The sequence below is a fragment of the Pollachius pollachius genome, assembly GCF_949987615.1.
Source record: "Pollachius pollachius genome assembly, chromosome: 1".
NCBI lineage: Eukaryota > Metazoa > Chordata > Actinopteri > Gadiformes > Gadidae > Pollachius > Pollachius pollachius.
This window is the reverse complement of record NC_136934.1, coordinates 545,904-565,903: the sequence shown is the minus strand read 5'-3', so window position 1 is coordinate 565,903 and position 20,000 is coordinate 545,904. Positions and strand designations below refer to the sequence as shown.

General features: G+C 49.0%; 1 protein-coding gene across 1 annotated transcript in view; it reads left to right on the top strand.

Moving 5' to 3' along the window:
- The window catches only part of arid3c (AT rich interactive domain 3C (BRIGHT-like)), a gene marked incomplete at its 3' end in the record, with an annotated part of 24,514 nt that extends 5,169 nt beyond the window's left edge, over positions 1 to 19,345 (top strand). Inside the window, exons 2-5 of the mRNA XM_079749964.1 lie at positions 225 to 317; positions 13,711 to 13,783; positions 18,092 to 18,275; positions 19,132 to 19,345. Coding sequence (XP_079606090.1) covers positions 225 to 317; positions 13,711 to 13,783; positions 18,092 to 18,275; positions 19,132 to 19,345 — 564 coding nt within the window. The remainder of the gene's footprint in view (positions 1 to 224; positions 318 to 13,710; positions 13,784 to 18,091; positions 18,276 to 19,131) is intronic.
- Positions 19,346 to 20,000: the final 655 nt, after the last annotated feature.

Below are 20,000 nucleotides of genomic sequence, written 5' to 3'. Positions count from 1 at the left end.
GAGAGAGAGTCTAGTGGAGAGAGAGAGAGTCTAGGGGAGAGAGAGAGTCTGGGGGAGAGAGAGTCTAGTGGAGAGAGAGAGTCTGGGAGAGAGAGAGAGTCTGGGGGAGAGAGAGTCTAGTGGAGAGAGAGTGGGGGAGAGAGAGAGTGGGGGAGAGAGAGAGAGTCTAGGGGAGAGAGAGAGAGAGAGAGAGAGAGAGAGTCCTCCCTGTGTCCTGTGTCCAGTCAGGCTGTGTCTGGGCTGATGGGGTCGCTGTGGTGGAGCGGCGTCCCGGGCTGGCGGGTGGAGCTTCCGGCTCCACGTCTCTCATCCAAGAGGTCAGTACCCCCTCCATCACCTCCACCAGTACCTCCATCACCTCCACCAGTACCTCCATCACCTCCACCAGTACCTCCATCACCTCCACCTGTACCTCCTCCATCACCTCCACCAGTACCTCCGTCACCTCCACCAGTACCTCCATCACCTCCACCAGTACCTCCATCACCTCCACCAGTACCTCCGTCACCTCCATCAGACCAGTGATGGTGTTCTCAACCTAGCAGCCATGTCACCTCTTCAATAGCGGCAGACTTTGGTAAACACGTACACATCTCTGCTGGTGATGATGTATGATCTGCTGATCGACTGCTCTGGTCTGAGTCCCATCTCTGCTGGTGATGATGTATGATCTGCTGATCGACTGCTCTGGTCTGTGGCCCATCTCTGCTGGTGATGATGTATGATCTGCTGATCGACTGCTCTGGTCTGAGTCCCATCTCTGCTGGTGATGATGTATGATCTGCTGATCGACTGCTCTGGTCTGAGTCCCATCTCTGCTGGTGATGATGTATGATCTGCTGATCGACTGCTCTGGTCTGAGTCCCATCTCTGCTGGTGATGATGTATGATCTGCTGATCGACTGCTCTGGTCTGAGTCCCATCTCTACTGGTGATGATGTATGATCTGCTGATCGACTGCTCTGGTCTGTGGCCCATCTCTGCTGGTGATGATGTATGATCTGCTGATCGACTGCTCTGGTCTGAGTCCCATCTCTACTGGTGATAATGTATGATCTGCTGATCGACTTCTCTGGTCTGTGGCCCATCTCTGCTGGTGATGATGTATGATCTGCTGATAGACTGCTCTGGTCTGTGGCCCATCTCTGCTGGTGACAATGTATGATCTGCTGATCGACTGCTCTGGTCTGTGTCACATCCCATTGGAGTTTGATTGACAGGCCTCACCTACATATCAAGAATGGTCAATGTGAGGAGAGGAGAGGATAAAAGGGGAAAGATTTTAAATAGGAAAGATTTATTAACAGATGAATATGTGGTCAAATAGCCAAACAACACATCTATTAAATAAATATATGTTTATGAATATAAACATATACTCATTTCAATTTCTGTGTTAAATGCTGGATTTATCTTTTTTTCTGGTATTTGTAAAATGGTGTTCCATACACACACACACACACACACACACACACACACACACACACACACACACACAAACACACACAGGCACCTCTCTCAGAGCTGAGTGGGTGAGGGGAAGCGTCTAACAATAGATACTGGTCATGTTTCCTCTGAAGGGTCCCCCCCTCCCGCTAGGAGGGGTCTGTTGGACCACCTGGTAGAGCCTGAAGAAATGAGATGGACTGTTGACCCTCACCTTCCGATGATCTAATAATCTGTTACCCAACGATCATATCACTTGTTATCGTACAATAATACTGTATAACAGGTGAGAGTAACATGTCGTTTGTATGTAATGTAAGCATGACAGTAGAGTGCTGACAGGGGGCGGGAGAGACTTAGTGATCCATAGTAATCCATAGTGATCCATAGTGATCCATAGTGATCCATAGTGATCCATAGTGATCCATAGTGATGCATAGTTATCCATAGTGATCCATAGTGATACATAGTGATCCGTAGTGAGACATAGTAATCCATAGTGATCCATAGTGATCCATAGTGATGCATAGTAATCCATAGTGATCCATAGTGATCCATAGTGATGCATAGTAATCCATAGTGATCCATAGTGATCCATAGTGATGCATAGTTATCCATAGTGATCCGTAGTGAGACATAGTGATCCATAGTGATCTGTAGTGAGACATAGTGATCCATAGTGATCCGTAGTGATCCATAGTGCTACATATTGATACATAGTGAGACGTAGTGATACGTCGTGAGACATGCTCGTGCTCAATTTGAAGTTAACCTCTGAACTGCTGAATAACATTACTCTAGTTAGCTGCCTAGGTGTAGGAGATACAGTCAGCTGGACAGTAGGCTAGGGGAGGAGTAGGATCAGTAGCAGGGTCAGTAGGCTGGGGTAGGAGTGGGGGAGGTCAGCAGGCCCTCCCCGTGCACCAACATGTGCAGGCTTGAGCGGTTGAACGCCATTCCTCAGGCTGCGGATCAGCGCTGTGTTCGGCCGCTCACAGAGGAACGATGAGAGACCTTTCAATCACGAGAGACGTTTGATTTCCTCCGATGTGCGAAGCGAGGCGATTGTAAACACGTTTGAAAGAAAACTTTATGAGCCATTTCATCGTGTATCATATCAGTGTAGGAATGTGCAGAGTGACCTTCACGGAACACGGCTTCAGAACTGAACCGCGCTGGAGAATACTTTAGCTTTCCTGCCCATGCAGATGATCAAAGAGTGATTACTTTTCACACGGACGCCGTTAGCAGACATAGGGATGTTTGATTGTGTTTATTGAATCTTTTGTCCCATTTATTTTCCAAACACCTCTTTCTTTACACGCTTCCGATTCAAGGTCACCTATAAACAATGGTGTTACTGGGGTGTGCCCGGGCTGGCCTTCTAACTCAAAGAACTGATGACAAAAGAAATGCTCTTTCCTTGCTGCATTCTGCACCATGTTGCCATGGAAGTAGGAATACTATGCTTTAAATCGACAGTCACTACCTCAGGTGATCTAGTCTCCTTCTAGACCTAGACCCTCTCTAGTTCTTCTACCCTCTACCTTGGCCCTTGCTAGCTGTACAGACTCTGTCTGTGTGTCTAGACCCTACCTACCACGGAGACCCTTGAGGTCTGTCTAGACCCTTCCTACTCTTTAGACCCTTGAGGTCTGTCTAGACCCTTCCTTCTCTTTAGACCCTCTGTAGTTCTGTCTAGACCCTTCCTACTCTTTAGACCCTTGAGGTCTGTCTAGACCCTTCCTTCTCTTTAGACCCTCTGTAGGTCTGTCTAGACCCTTCCTACTCTTCAGATCCTTGAGGTCTGTCTAGACCCTTCCTTCTCTTTAGACCCTCTGTAGGTCTGTCTAGGTCCGCTCTAAGCCTACCTCCGTCTCTGTGATGCTGAGCAGGTCCATGATACACAGAGTATCCATCAATGTCCTATTCTGTTTATGAGATGGTTCTTCAGGAATCCCAGAGTGATAAACATCTCCGTGGGTATGGAGAACATCACCAGAAGACCCTGGAGACCAACCCTGGATTCTGATGGAAATGTGGTAGGAATCCGTCCCTTTGCAGTTGAACTCTTGTGACACGGTTCTCCGGTTGTTGGGTTCAGAGGAGGACTCTCGATGCTGAAGCTTAGGGAGGATTGTCGACTGGGAGAACGGGGAGGTGGTTGGTCGGACTGATTATGGGGCAGACTGTCATCCATCTTGATGCTACAGAGAAGGCTTCGTGTCGGCTATCTCCAGTATATTGCGATATATTTAACCTGTGTTGAACGCAAGCAGACATTACTCCTCATATTGGTGATGAGACGCCCATTTTCCACTGGATGACACAGGAGGATGCTAATGAAATTGTTTTCTTACCAATTTCCTGTACTGTCCTCTCCGGGCCCCTGACTGATGTTTTGAGTGTCGTCAGGAACAGACGAGGGAGAGATTATTTAGTCTTACTTATGGCTGGATGAAAAGTCGATATTGACCTCATTGCTAGAAGCCCACAGAGATGTGCACTGCATGAGAGGAATCCACACAGTGTGAACAACGACCCTCTCATTCCTGTGAAGGATGGAGGGGAGAGAGACGGCGTTGGGCTGAGAGCAGCCAACACAACCACCGCTGTCCCTTCAGATCCATCTCACTGGACCCTGATGGCTCTGTCACCATTTAGATTTTATTATTGACCGGAAATGACATCTTATCAGTCCCAGAGTGTGCAGTCTGGAGCCTCCGGGACTCTGAGGTCCACACTGTGGTGCACTGCTGGGGCTCGGAGTGTTATGAACCACTCATTCCTCTAGCAGAGATACCTACATGGAAGTTCAGAGACAGGTCGTTAAGGAGCAGGTAGGGGTTAGACAGTACAGAGACAGGTCATTAAGGAGCAGGTAGGGGTTAGACAGTACAGAGACAGGTCATTAAGGAGCAGGTAGGGGTTAGACAGTACAGAGACAGGTCACTAAGGAGCAGGTAGGGGTTAGACAGTACAGAGACAGGTCATTAAGGAGCAGGTAGGGGTTAGACAGTACAGAGACAGGTCATTAAGGAGCAGGTAGGGGTTAGACAGTACAGAGACAGGTCATCAAGGAGCAGGTAGGGGTTAGACAGTACAGAGACAGGTCACTAAGGAGCAGGTAGGGGTTAGACAGTACAGAGACAGGTCATTAAGGAGCAGGTAGGGGTTAGACAGTACAGAGACAGGTCATTAAGGAGCAGGTAGGGGTTAGACAGTACAGAGACAGGTCATTAAGGAGCAGGTAGGGGTTAGACAGTACAGAGACAGGTCATCAAGGAGCAGGTAGGGGTTAGACAGTACAGAGACAGGTCACTAAGGAGCAGGTAGGGGTTAAGAGGTATTATTATGGTCTAGGATGCATACAGGTAGACTGAGTTCTACGGGGATGGATCCCAGAAGCCTTTGGGATGGGAGTCCAGAGCAGCTGGACACGCTGTGGCTTTAAGAATGTGTCCTGTGTAACCTGAGCCGCGGTAATCACCACGCAGCCCTGTGAAATCTAACATGGGCTTACCGACACCGCTCCTGTTTAGCATGAGCTGCTCGCTTAGCCTCTGACCTAGTTGTGAGCCGCGCTAGGCGAGCGTTGCTGGTCTGACACCAGCCAGGGGTCACAGGCGGGATTAGAACCACCGATTAGCCCCGGAGAAACACGCCCGCTGGGACCGTGAGGCGGGGTCTGCAACAGCAGCCTTTACTGGGGAAATAGGAGAGAAAGAGAGAGAGACAGAGAGACAGAGAGGAGAGAGAGAGAGAGAGAGAGAGAGCTGTAGAGGTAGAGAGAGGTCAGAGGTCAGGAGGCCCATATGTTATTATCTCCTGGAGAACGTTCCTCAGGTCCTCATCTTAATCCTGCACCACCGTTGACTGTTGCTACCGGTGACAGAGCGACCAATCAGATGATGAGGGGAGGGATCCCTGGCTCTCCAGAGCCTCAAACCCCCCCCAGATAAGATGACATCACGAACTACCCAGGACAAGAGATAGGAACCTGACAATAACAAACACAGAAGGTTTACTGTAACTACACAATATGATGAACATTATACTTAGTTGTAATTGTTTGTAGTTTTGAATTTCTGTTGCTTAGTTTTGCCTGAGTTCTGCTGCTGCTGTGTACTTCCCGCTGGAGCCTGAAGCTGTAGGGTGCATGTTGTCTTCACCCTGCCAACCTCGGTCCCGCCCTGTCCAGTCAAGATGGCGGCTCTGGGGGATCAATCAGGCAGTAGGAGAGCAGAACAAAGGCAGGATGTTTTGCCTGCGGGTGAAATGGTAAACCTGAGACCTTACACCCTCAGTGCTCGTCCTCTGTCTCCAACCTGGTCTCCAACTGACTGTCACCAGCGCCTCTGTTAGCTTCTTTACCTAGCATCTACCTAGCTGGTGTTGGCTTCGATAACTAGCATTTACCTGGCTTGTGTTAGCTTCTTTACATAGCATCTTCCTAGATTGTGTTAGTTTCTATACCTAGCATCAACCTAGCTTGTGTTCGCTTCTATACCTGGCATTTACCTTGCTTCTGTTAGCTCCTATACCTAGCATCTACCTAGCTTGTGTTAGCTCCTATACCTAGCATCTACCTAGCTTATGTTAGCTTCTATAACTAGCATTTACCTGGCTTGTGTTCGCTTCTATACATAGCATCTACCTGGCTTATGTTAGCTTCTATACATAGCATCTACCTGGCTTATGTTAGCTTCTATACCTAGCATCTACCTAGCTTATGTTAGCTTCTATAACTAGCATTTACCTGGCTTGTGTTCGCTTCTATTCATAGCATCTACCTCGCTTCTGTTAGCTTCTATACATAGCATCTACCTGGCTTCTGTTAGCTTCTATACATAGCATCTACCTGGCTTATGTTAGCTTCTATACATTGCATCTACCTGGCTTCTGTTAGCTTCTATACCTAACACCTACCTGGCTTGTTAGCTCCTATACCTATCATCTACCTAGCTTTGGTTAGCCTCTATACGAAGCATCTATGTGGTTTCGGTTTGGTCCTATAACTGGCATAGGCCTAGCTTCTGTTAGCTTCTATACCTATTGTACATGTTATCTGATGTTGTCTCAGTAAGTAGAGAGTGTAGTGTAGTCTGTGTGTAGGGAATGCTTAGCGGTGGGGGTAAGGCGCTTTGTCTCCACTGGGCAGGAAGTACCGTCCCCATGTGATGATGTGGCATTTTGTCTCATAAATTTAACAACCCCTCCCCCACCTCCCTTTCTCCTTCTCCTCCCCCACCTCCCTCTTTTCTTCCCTCCACTCTCTGATCTCCCTCTCTCTCTCCTCTCCTCTCCTCTCTCTCCTCTCCTCTCTCTCCTCTCCTCTCTCTCCTCTCCTCTCTCTCCTCTCCTCTCCTCTCCTCTCTCTCCTCTCCTCTCTCTCCTCTCCTCTCCTCTCCCTCTCTCTCTCCTCTCCCTCTCTCTCTAGCTCCTCCTCTGGCATTAAGTGAGATCTTCAGCATCATAAGAAATGATTATCAGCTCATTTCCACAGGTCTGAGATGAATGAAGGAGTGTTCTGAGAGGCTTCCTGACCTGAGCGTAATGTTGTAACATCAATTAGATGAATGAGGTCTGCCTAATCCATTTAGCATCTCTAGCAGAGCGGCGGCTCTGGGGAGGAGAGAGATTACCAATGTTTGGATTTATGCAGCTAATCCCGGAGCCAACCATTCATCGATACAAGCCTTAAACGTGCTGATTAGTTGAATAGGTATTTCTATACACAAAGGGTTTAGATAGTACCTATATGTGGTATTTAACACAAACACACACTAACCCACATATATCACTCAACACATGCACCCATATTTCTAAACACATGCACACTTGACTACATGACTAAACACGTGTGTGTGTGTGTGTGCGTGTGCGTGTGTTTGTGTGTGTGTGTGTGTGTGTGTGTGTGTGTGTGTGTGTGTGCCTGTGCTGCGTCTTCAGGAAGGTGGTGTTGGTTTTAGAGGCCTCCACCTGAATACTACCTCCACCTGTTTACTACCTCCACCTGAATACTACCTCCACCTGTTTACTACCTCCACCTGAATACTACCTCCACCTGAATACTACCTCCACCTGAATACTACCTCCACCTGAATACTACCTCCACCTGTGTACTGCCTCCCGCTGTGTACTACCTCCCGCTGTGTACTGCCTCCCCCTGTGTACTACCTCCACCTGAATACTACCTCCCCCTGTGTACTGCCTGACCGACTTTCTGCTATCTGGTAATTAATGATTATGTGGATATGTGGCTGAACCAACCAGGATCAGTTCTTAATGCCCCTACAGACTAGACACTAGCCTACAGACTAGAGACTAGCCTACAGACTAGACACTAGCCTACAGACTAGAGACTAGCCTACAGACTAGAGACTAGCCTACAGACTAGACACTAGCCTACAGACTAGAGACTAGCCTACAGACTAGACACTAGCCTACAGACTAGAGACTAGCCTACAGACTAGAGACTAGCCTACAGACTAGACACTAGCCTACAGACTAGCCTACAGACTAGAGACTAGCCTACAGACTAGCCTACAGACTAGACACTAGCCTACAGACTAGAGACTAGCCTACAGACTAGAGACTAGCCTACAGACTAGAGACTAGCCTACAGACTAGCCTACAGACTAGACACTAGCCTACAGACTAGCCTACAGACTAGACACTAGCCTACAGACTAGAGACTAGCCTACAGACTAGACACTAGCCTACAGACTAGAGACTAGCCTACAGACTAGACACTAGCCTACAGACTAGCCTACAGACTAGAGACTAGCCTACAGACTAGACACTAGCCTACAGACTAGACACTAGTCTACAGACTAGAGACTAGCCTACAGACTAGACACTAGCCTACAGACTAGCCTACAGACTAGAGACTAGCCTACAGACTAGACACTAGCCTACAGACTAGAGACTAGCCTACAGACTAGAGACTAGCCTACAGACTAGCCTACAGACTAGACACTAGCCTACAGACTAGAGACTAGCCTACAGACTAGAGACTAGCCTACAGACTAGCCTACAGACTAGAGACTAGCCTACAGACTAGACACTAGCCTACAGACTAGAGACTAGCCTACAGACTAGAGACTAGCCTACAGACTAGACACTAGCCTACAGACTAGAGACTAGCCTACAGACTAGCCTACAGACTAGAGACTAGCCTACAGACTAGAGACTAGCCTACAGACTAGACACTAGCCTACAGACTAGAGACTAGCCTACAGACTAGAGACTAGCCTACAGACTAGAGACTAGCCTACATACAGGTACAACGAAAGGGAATGATTTCAGTTTTCCTCCATTAATCACCGGTTAGTGTCACGGTCCTGCTCCAATGTCTCAACATGTCGGCTCGGGAGTAAAGCGCTCTGCAGACCGTAACCTTAGCAGTCATCTGGAAGCCTTGCATGCCTTCTCCTCCTCCCCCTCCTCCTCCTGCTCCTCTTACTCCTCCTTTTATGCTCCTCCTTCTCCTCCTCGCCCTCGTCGCCCTCACCCGCCTCGCCCTTGTCCTCCTCCTCCTCCTCCTCCTCCTCCTCCTCGTCTCTGACCCCTAGAGGAGTTCAGGCAGCCGACGGGCGTTGGCTCGTGGTGCGTCTGATAGCTTGATCTAAATAATGACTCCAGATTAGCACCTCCACTTTATGGCCGCGTTCCACTGTGCCGTGCGCCATTCGGAGCCTCCATTCGGAGCGTCCACTTGGAGCGTCCACTTGGAGGAGGGGGGGTCCATGATCAGGAGGATGAAACACAGACAGAGCAGAACAGGAAGTTGAGGTTGAACTCGGTGTGTTCACACGGTACGTAGAAGGATCAGTAGAACGTCTTCATCAGTGGTGCACGAGGTATCTGTTCATGAGGTCTTCATCCAGTCCCAGGGGGGCTGGGTGGGTCTAGTCCCAGGGGGGCTGGGTGGGTCTAGTCCCAGGGGGGCTGGGTGGGTCTAGTCCCAGGGGGGCTGGGTGGGTCTAGTCCCAGGGGGGCTGGGTGGGTCTAGTCCCAGGGGGGCTGGGTGGGTCTAGTCCCAGGGGGGCTGGGTGGGTCTAGTCCCAGGGGGGCTGGGTGAAGTTGATTTCAGAGAGGTTGTCATAATGGACCATCCGGCGGTGAACCAGCAGCCCTCCTCCTGTGAGCGAGGGGCAGCTGTTGCTCATGGGCCCGTGGGCAGTGATCCAAACTCTGAGAGAGAAGAGGGACAGAATGTCTGTGTGTGTGTGCACACACATAAACACACACACACACAAACACACGCAAGCACACACACACACACACACACACACACACACACACACACACACACACACACACACACACACACACACACAAACACAAACACACAAGGCTGTGCCACCTCAGTAGTGATGGAGACCCACAACTTTAGAGACACAGAGACGAGGAGCGGAGCTGCTGGAATGTGTGGATGCAGCACATGCGCAGTGAACAGCACCCCCTGCTGGAGGAGAAGTAGTACGACAGCTTCGTGTCGGCTCAAAGGACACGAAGCACAAAAACAACAAGAACAGGACGTTGAAAGGTGTGTGTGTGTGTGGGGGTGGGGGGTGGGGGGGCTATGAAGGAAGACCCCACACTAACAACATGCTCTGACCTGACTTTGCTTTCAAAATGCAAGGCTTGTGCAACTCACGCACGCACACACACACACACACACACACACACACACACACACACACACACACACACACACACACACACACACACACACACACACACACACACACACACACACACTTCATGATGACATGCTGTAGCTCTCAACCCCCCACAGTCCTCCGCCCCCCCTCCTTCAGAGCTGAGGTGACAAAACTTTTTAAAGAGTTTCAGACTTCAGGATTACAGTAAATCACAGTGTGCGAATTACTGTGTGTGTGTGTGTGTGTCTGAGTGTGTGTTTGTGTGTGTGTGTGTGTGTGAGCGTGTGTGTGTGTGTGTGTGTGTGTGAGCGTGTGTGTGTGTGTGTGCATGTGTGTGTGTGCGTGTTCATGTGTGTGTGTGTGTGTGTGTGTGTGTGCGCGTGTGTGTGTGTGTGTGCATGTGTGTGTGCGTGTTCATGTGTGTGTGTGTGTGTGTGTGTGTGCGCGTGTGTGTGTGTGCATTACATAGGATGTTCTAGAAATATAAATACAGTTCACACTACTCTATAATTATATATTATATCATATTTAATTATATATTTTATATATACTATATACAAAAACAATGTTTACTGAAATAAAAGTGCTTAGCATGTTAAATTATAAAAACTATGTATTTTGTTGAGACCGACATCTGGACTATAGAGTAGATCGCTGATATCTTCATTATTAATAGACTGTCTTTATGAGCTGACCATAGATCTGATATCTTTATTATTAATAGAGTAGAGCTTTATGAGCTGACCATAGAGCTGATATCTTCATTATTAATAGACTGTCTTTATGAGCTGACCATAGATCTGATATCTTTATTATTAATAGAGTAGAGCTTTATGAGCTGACCATAGAGCTGATATCTTCATTATTAATAGAGTAGAGCTTTATGAGCTGACCATAGAGCTGATATCTTCATTATTAATAGAGTAGAGCTTTATGAGCTGACCATAGAGCTGATATCTTCATTATTAATAGAGTAGAGCTTTATGAGCTGACCATAGAGCTGATATCTTCATTATTAATAGAGTAGAGCTTTATGAGCTGACCATAGAGCTGATATCTTCATTATTAATAGAGTAGAGCTTTATGAGCTGACCATAGAGCTGATATCTTCATTATTAATAGAGTAGAGCTTTATGAGCTGACCATAGAGCTGATAACTTCATTATTAATAGAGTAGAGCTTTATGAGCTGACCATAGAGCTGATATCTTCATTATTAATAGAGTAGAGCTTTATGAGCTGACCATAGAGCTGATAACTTCATTATTAATAGAGTAGAGCTTTATGAGCTGACCATAGAGCTGATATCTTCATTATTAATAGAGTAGAGCTTTATGAGCTGACCATAGAGCTGATAACTTCATTATTAATAGATAAGAGCTTTATGAGCTGACCATAGAGCTGATATCTTTATTATTAATAGATTAGAGCTTTATGAGCTGACCATAGAGCTGATATCTTTATTATTAATAGAGTAGAGCTTTATGAGCTGACCATAGAGCTGATTTCTTTATTATTAATAGACTAAGTCTTTATGAGCTGACCATAGATCTGATATCTTCATTATTAATAGAGTAGAGCTTTATGAGCTGACCATAGAGCTAATATCTTTATTATTAATAGAGTAGAGCTTTATGAGCTGACCATAGAGCTGATTTCTTTATTATTAATAGACTAAGTCTTTATGAGCTGACCATAGATCTGATATCTTCATTATTAACAAGTAGAATAGACTGGATCTTTATGATATGACCATTAATCTGATATCATCATTACTAATGGGACACTCTTATCAAATAAGAAATATTCAAAATATTCAGTAAATAAATGTATGATATATATAACATAATAATATATATACACGTATATATGGAATCATTTTCAGTCTATTCTCAATTTAGAATATAAGAGTATATAGAATGTAATGATGTATATATATATATATATATATGTGATACACAACACAAATATAGTGACATTATTATGATTATTATTTTACTATTATCTATACATCTATCTATCTATCTATCATATATATATATATTGATAAATATATTAATAAATAATGAATAAGTAATACATTATTGTGTGTATTTAATGTATTATATTATTCTTTACGATATTTTGTTGTTATTTCTCAGGCGTGATGACAGAGAATCAAAGCGAACACCAGTACCAGCGTCCACCGTGTGTGTGTGTGTGCATGCGTGAGTGCGTGTGTGTGTGTGTGTGTGTTTGTGTGTGTGCCTGTGTGTGTGCCTGTGTCTATGAGTGAGTATGTGTGTTTGAATCTGCGTGTGTGTGTGCGTGAGTGCATGTGTGTGTGTGTGTGTTGACATGTTTATCAGTTCATCCATTCACGCCCCGGCACTCTGCAAGCTTCATGATCGATCCTCCTCCTTTGTCTCCGCGGCGACGGCCTCTCTTCCTTTCACCTATTCTCCGCTGCTCCGCTCGCGACGGACCCCCTGCAGTGTGTGTGTCCCCCCCCCCCAGTGTGTATCTGTGCTGCTCAGTCACAGCCCCCGCAGGGCCCAAAGGTCAGGCTGCTCCACATCGACCTGTTAACACCTCAGTCTGTCCATCAGGGGGACCACTGGAACCTCTCCAAGAGGGGGGGAGTCTGGTGGAGCAAGATGACCCCTAACCCCTACCTGCTCCTTAATGACCTGTCTCTGTACTGTCTAACCCCTACCTGCTCCTTAATGACCTGTCTCTGTACTGTCTAACCCCTACCTGCTCCTTAACGACCTGTCTCTGTACTGTCTAACCCCTACCTGCTCCTTAACGACCTGTCTCTGTACTGTCTAACCCCTACCTGCTCCTTAACGACCTGTCTCTGTACTGTCTAACCCCTACCTGCTCCTTATCGACCTGTCTCTGTACTGTCTAACCCCTACCTGCTCCTTAACGACCTGTCTCTGTACTGTCTAACCCCTACCTGCTCCTTAACGACCTGTCTCTGTACTGTCTAACCCCTACCTGCTCCTTAACGACCTGTCTCTGTACTGTCTAACCCCTACCTGCTCCTTAACGACCTGTCTCTGTACTGTCTAACCCCTACCTGCTCCTTAACGACCTGTCTCTGTACTGTCTAACCCCTACCTGCTCCTTAACGACCTGTCTCTGTACTGTCTAACCCCTACCTGCTCCTTAACGACCTGTCTCTGTACTGTCTAACCCCTACCTGCTCCTTAACGACCTGTCTCTGTACTGTCTAACCCCTACCTGCTCCTTAACGACCTGTCTCTGTACTGTCTAACCCCTACCTGCTCCTTAACGACCTGTCTCTGTACTGTCTAACCCCTTTCTGCTCCTTAACGACCTGTCTCTGTACTGTCTAACCCCTACCTGCTCCTTAACGACCTGTCTCTGTACTGTCTAACCCCTACCTGCTCCTCAGTGACCTGTCTCTGTACTGTCTAACCCCTACCTGCTCCTCAGTGACCTGTCTCTGTACTGTCTAACCCCTACCTGCTCCTTAGTGACCTGTCTCTGTACTGTCTAACCCCTACCTGCTCCTCAAGAGGGTCTAAAGCAGGAGCAGGTTCTGTGGTTTAGGTTCTCATCCAGATGTTCTCCTCCTCCAACAGCTGTATGAACTCGACCACGACGAGAAGCGCAAAGAATTCCTGGACGACCTCTTCAGCTTCATGCAGAAACGAGGTGATTGAAGATCTATATCTATACATCTATATAGATATTTATATAAAAATATATACAAATATATATAAAGAGATGGTCAATTATTAATTGTTCTTTTATAATGGTTATATTATAAACATCATTCCCAGAACACGTGAAAAGCTAGCATGCTAAACATCTCTTCAAATGATTTAAAAGAGATGAAGTAGACGTTCTTTGAACACTATTATTTGAGTTTTTAGTGGTTTAATACTTTTATTTCAAACATTTACCCTGATGGGTTGTGGTTCTGGACGGTCATGTCATGTGTCTGGGAGAGTTTGGTTCTGTGGTAAAGACCAGGCAGGTTACATGAGAATGTGGTGACCCACAGCAACAATAATAAAGACATTCACCAAGGGACTGTTCCTTTAAGGAAAAGTGTTTTGGGATAACAGTTCCAGTTCATGACAGTTCGGGTTTACGGGTGTTCTGGTTTACGACAGTTACGTTTTGAACTCATGCTGGAGTAACTTGTTTGATTTGAAGTGGAGAGTAAAGCTGACTCGACCCATCTCCGTCTCTTGTCTCGTCATTTACCTCACTCCACAAGAAGATGTTATTATCCCTGATCCAGGCCGTGGCCCGCCTAATACGTACTTTACCTCATTCCCTACATAACATCATCATGCTCCTCAGCTGGAGACTCAGGTTCTTATGGAACATGAGGAGTCATTGAGGTGCAGATAACAGGGAGACGTTCCTCTATCGGACCAGCTCAGACCTCCAGACTCAGATCCCTTGTTGAGGACCTGCTGTAGGTTCAGGTCAGACCTCCAGACTCAGACCTATTGTTGATTAGCTGCTGTAGGACAGGCTCACTTGGGTTCAGCACCGTATAGATCTCTGGTGAAGGGTTCAATTAGCCATTGATTTTGGGCTTAGAGCGGAGAGACATTGTCAGTACGAAGCAGATCAGCAGCGCCCATATCTCTCTCCGCCCCCAGCCTCATCACAACCCCCGCTCCAATCGTTCTCAAATCAATGTCTTCTTAAAAACGTCACTGTCATCAGGCTCACCGAGTCCAGGTCTCACCGCTGTCTTCACAGTCTCAGGAACAACGTGGTGTCTTCATCGTGTCTCAGGAACACCGCAATGTCTGCATCATGTCTCAGGAACGCCACGGTTTCTTCATCATGTCTCAGGAACACTGTAATGTCTTCATCATCTCAGGAACAACACGTTGTCTTCATCGTGTCTCAGGACCACCGTGGTGTCTTCATCGTGTCTCAGGAACAACGTGGTGTCTTCATCGTGTCTCAGGAACACCGCAATGTCTTCATCATTTCTCAGGAACACCACGGTTTCTTCATCATGTCTCAGGAACACTGCAATGTCTTCATCATCTCAGGCACAACGTGGTGTCTTCATCATGTCAGGAACAACGCGTTGTCTTCATCGTGTCTCAGGAACACCGTGGTGTCTTCATCATGTCAGGAACACCACGGTGTCTTCATCATGTCAGGAACACCACGGTGTTTTCATCATGTCAGGAACATCACGGTGTCTTCATCATGTCAGGAACACCACGGTGTCTTCATCATGTCAGGAACACCACGGTGTCTTCATCATGTCTTCATCGTCTCAGGAACAGCGTGGTGTCATCTCGTGAACTTGTCTTCATCATGGCCAAACGTCGGGAGGTCCCTAGAGCCTTAGAGTCCAACCGCTGAGCAGGTCGTCACTAGCGTTAGCATAACTGTTGTCATTAAATTAGCATCACCCTCACAGGCCTGTCGGCAGTGCTAGCGTGCTAAATGAGGTTTGTGCTAGGGCCAGACCGATATTGATCAAGTCTTCCTCAAAGCCGCGGCTGAAATAGTCACTTTCTCCTGTCAGAGCGACAGTGAAGCGAGTCCTTTGTGTGGGAAGGCCACTGCTCTCAGCACAGGCGGCCTCCCTACACCAGATCCTCAATCAAAACAAAAGAGCACAAAGACCACGTCTGTCTCTTTTGTTTGTTGACGGATATCCCGGTGATTTGGCGTTAACTAACGCACTGCGACTGCTTTAGCGCTGGCCTCAGCACCTTCCCCGGCCGCGCTTCAACGGCTGTCTCCGACTTAATGAGTTCTCAGCCGTCGGAGAGATGCTTTCTGAACTCTCCAAGGAGTCTTCAATCCCGATAACACTAAATATACTCACATCCTTTGTTCCTGCAGCTCTCCATGTTTTATGAGTGTTTTGAATCCATGCCATCACGTAAAGGACCACCTCAGCCCAGGGAGGGATGGGGGGTGGGGGGGTGGGCTGAGTTAGGGTTCATTACACTAAACCGTCAGACAGTTCTTCATTAATCTCAGCTGGTGAACTGGTGATATGAACAAGCTAATGTGTGTGTTTCCGTGAGTCTCCACATTCAGATAAACTGCATTAGTTCTCGGCTTCATCGGTCAAAAGAGCAAAGCAAACAAGCAGGCCAATCAGAACAAGTATTCTGATTGGCCTGCGATGCAAAGTGGACGCATCAGCAAGGAGGTGAGGCGTGGAGACGAGCCATTAAGGAGAGGTGCTACTGTTGGAATCAGGACAAAGTAGATCTCTGGGCCATCGCTCCAGTCCTGATGATCTATGTCCTGAGGCCTCACTTACAAAACCCTTTATTCTTCCTATCTCTTTCAGGGAATCACCCGCACATAAATCTCCCCAGTATTGACCTCACATAAATCTTCTTTTTAGGGATTGTCTCACTCCACGTTTACACCGCCTCCTATTGGTCGGCCCGAGTCTGTTATGTTGGCCAGCAGGAATCCTGGGTAATAATTGTTGTATGGATTCTGTAGAGTTTGGAAACAGCAGCCTATTATATCCTCTCTAAGGCCAAGTACATACGCTGTATTCTACACCTCCACACTAAGGTGAATATATACTGTATATATATATATATCTGTTGTCCACGGTATGGATCGGGACATGTCCTGGAGTCTTTCATCCACACTCTCACTTTCCTTAACTTTGTGAATGCAGTCTTGGTTATCTGAGACATCATAACTCTTCAGGTATCAAGAAGCAGGAGATCTATGTGGTGTTTTAACTGTGCTCCGGGCGGCGGCGGCGGCTGGAGCTGTAATTACGTGTCCTAATGGATGTGTTTTCCCTGCTGCAGACGATACATCAGCCGTCGCTGTCCGCACTCTATTCCCCGCGCATTGATCGCTATTATGGGAAATCCGATGAGCACAATAGAACTCTATCAGCAAAATACAGGTTAATTATCTGTGGGTCAATCGCCCTGGAATCTGAACAAAGAGCCGTCCGTGGCGCACTGCTGTGGGTTCGATTCAGATCCTAATTATTATGTGGCCCACCCTGGTAATGAGGGTCAGAACACTTTGCCTCCACTCTCTCCGCTAACACCTCAGCTTGTTAGCGCTAATCGATCCCACACTCATTTTGTTCATTTAAACGCGGACAGTGAACGATGGGAATACTATCATCTTCTCTCATAGACTGAAATACAACATATAATTAATGTACTGTAATATCTTTTCACTGGCGTTTTTTCCTTATTTTGACTGTTATTTATTAAATGAGGGGAGAGGAGACAAGGGGAGAGGAGACGAGGGGAGAGGAGACAAGGGGAGAGGAGACGAGGGGAGAGGAGATGAGGGGGGAGGAGAGGAGGCGAGGGGAGGAGATGAGGGGGGAGGAGATGAGGGAGGGAGAGGTGAGGAGGCGAGGGGAGGAGATGAGGGGGGAGGAGATGAGGGAGGGAGAGGAGAGGAGGCGAGGGGAGGAGATGAGGGGGGAGGAGAGGAGGCGAGGGGAGGAGATGAGGGGGAGGAGAGGAGGCAAGGGGAGGAGATGAGGGGGGAGGAGAGGAGGCGAGGGGAGGAGAGGAGGGGGAGGAGAGGAGGGGGAGGAGAGGAGAGGAGGAGATGAGGGGGGAGGAGATGAGGCAAGGGGAGGAGAGGAGAGGAGGGGAGGACAGGAGGGGGGAGGAGAGGAGGGGAGGAGATGAGTGGGGAGGAGATGAGGGAGGAGGAGAGGAGAGGAGGCGAGGGGTGGAGAGGAGGGGGGGAGGGGAGGAGGCGAGGGGAGGAGACGAGGGGGGAGGGGAGGAGAGGAGGCGAGGGGTGGAGAGGAGGGGGGAGGGGAGGAGAGGAGGGGAGGAGGCGAGGGGGGAGAGGAGGGGAGGAGGGAGGGGAGGAGAGGAGAGGAGGGGAGGAGGCGAGGGGAGGAGGCGAGGGGAGGAGGCGACAGACGGCTGTGATGAGTGCAGCTGTCAGCCGGCCGCCATCGACTGGGGAAGCAGCGTAGGGATTGATCGGTGTGTTTGCGCTCTGCAGGGACGCCGGTGAATCGTATTCCCATCATGGCCAAGCAGGTGCTGGACCTGTACACGCTGTACAGGCTGGTGACCGAGAAGGGCGGCCTGGTGGACGTGATCAATAAGAAGATCTGGAGGGAGATCACTAAGGGGCTCAACCTGCCCACCTCCATCACCAGCGCCGCCTTCACCCTGCGCACCCAGTGAGTGGCACCTCCCCCTCTCTCTCTCCCTGTATAACGGGTGTCTCTCGCCCCTCTCTCTCTCCCTGTATAACGGGTGTCTCTCGCCCCTCTCTCTCTCCCTGTATAACGGGTGTCTCTCGCCCCTCTCTCTCTCCCCTCTCTCTCTCCGTGTATAACGGGTGTCTCTCGCCCCTCTCTCTCTCCCTGTATAACGGGTGTCTCTCGCCCCTCTCTCTCTCCCTGTATAACGGGTGTCTCTCGCCGCTCTCTCCGTCCCCTCTCTCTCTCCGTGTATAACGGGTGTCTCTCGCCCCTCTCTCTCTCTCCCTGTATAACGGGTGTCTCTCACCCCCTCTCTCTCTCTCCGTGTATAACGGGTGTCTCTCGCACCCCTCTCTCTCTCTCCCTGTATAACGGTGTCTCTCGCCGCTCTCTCTCCCCTCTCTCTCTCCATGTATAACGGGTGTGTCTCTCGCCCCTCTCTCTCTCCGTGTATAACGGGTGTCTCTCGCCGCTCTCTCCTCTCACGCCCCTCTCTCTCTCCGTGTATAACGTGTGTCTCTCGCCCCTCTCTCTCTCTCTGTATAACGGGTGTCTCTCGCCCCTCTCTCTCTCCGTGTATAACGGGTGTCTCTCGCCCCCTCTCTCTCTCTGTGTATAACGGGTGTCCTCTCGCCCCTCTCTCTCTCCGTGTATAACGGGTGTCTCTCGCCCCTCTCTCTCTCTGTGTATAACCGGTGTCTCTCGCCCCTCTCTCTCTCCGTGTTATAACGGGTATGGTGTCTCTCGCCCCTCTCTCTCTCTGTGTATAATGGGTGTCTCTCGCCCCTCTCTCTCTCCATGTATAACGGGTGTCTCTCGCCCCTCTCTGCAGGTACATGAAGTACCTGTACCCCTATGAGTGTGAGAGGCGGGGCCTCAGTTCTCCGGGCGAGCTGCAGGCCGCCATCGACAGCAACCGGCGGGAAGGCCGCCGCCAGAACTATGGCTCCGCCCTCTTCAACTACTCCCCCGTAGGGACCCCCTCCCTGCTATCCTCCCCCAAGATGCAGATGGCTCACCCTGGCTGGCTCCACCCACTTAGCTAGCTCCGCCCACTTGTCCGGCGACGCCCACCACAGCGACGCCCACCTCGGCATGGCGTCCATCATCAAGAAAGGTGAGCGACCCTCTGGGGGGGGTCCACAGAGCCTCTAGTGGGGGGGGTCCCACAGAGCCTCTAGTGGGGGGGGTCCACAGAGCCTCTAGTGGGGGGGTCCACACAGAGCCTCTAGTGGGGGGGGTCCACAGAGCCTCTAGTGGGGGGGGTCCACAGAGCCTCTAGTGGGGGGGTCCACACAGAGCCTCTAGTGGGGGGGGTCCCACAGAGCCTCTAGTGGGGGGGTCCCACAGAGCCTCTAGTGGGGGGGTCCACACAGAGCCTCTAGTGGGGGGGTCCCACAGAGCCTCTAGTGCGGGGTCAGACCCTCTGGGGGGGGGGGGGGGGCTTTGGAACTCACCTTGGGTGTGGGTGATGTGAAAATATAAATGTCTTCTTCTCCTCCTCCTCTCCTCCTCTCCTCTTCTCCTCCTCCTTCTCCACCTCCTCTCCTCCTCTCCTCCTCCTTCTCCACCTCCTCTCCTCCTCCTCTCCTCCTCCTCTCCTCCTCCTCTCCTCCTCTCCTCCTCTCCTCCTCCTTCTCCACCTATTCCTCCTCCTCTTCTCCTCTCCTCCTCCTCTCCTACTCCTCCTCCTTCTCCACC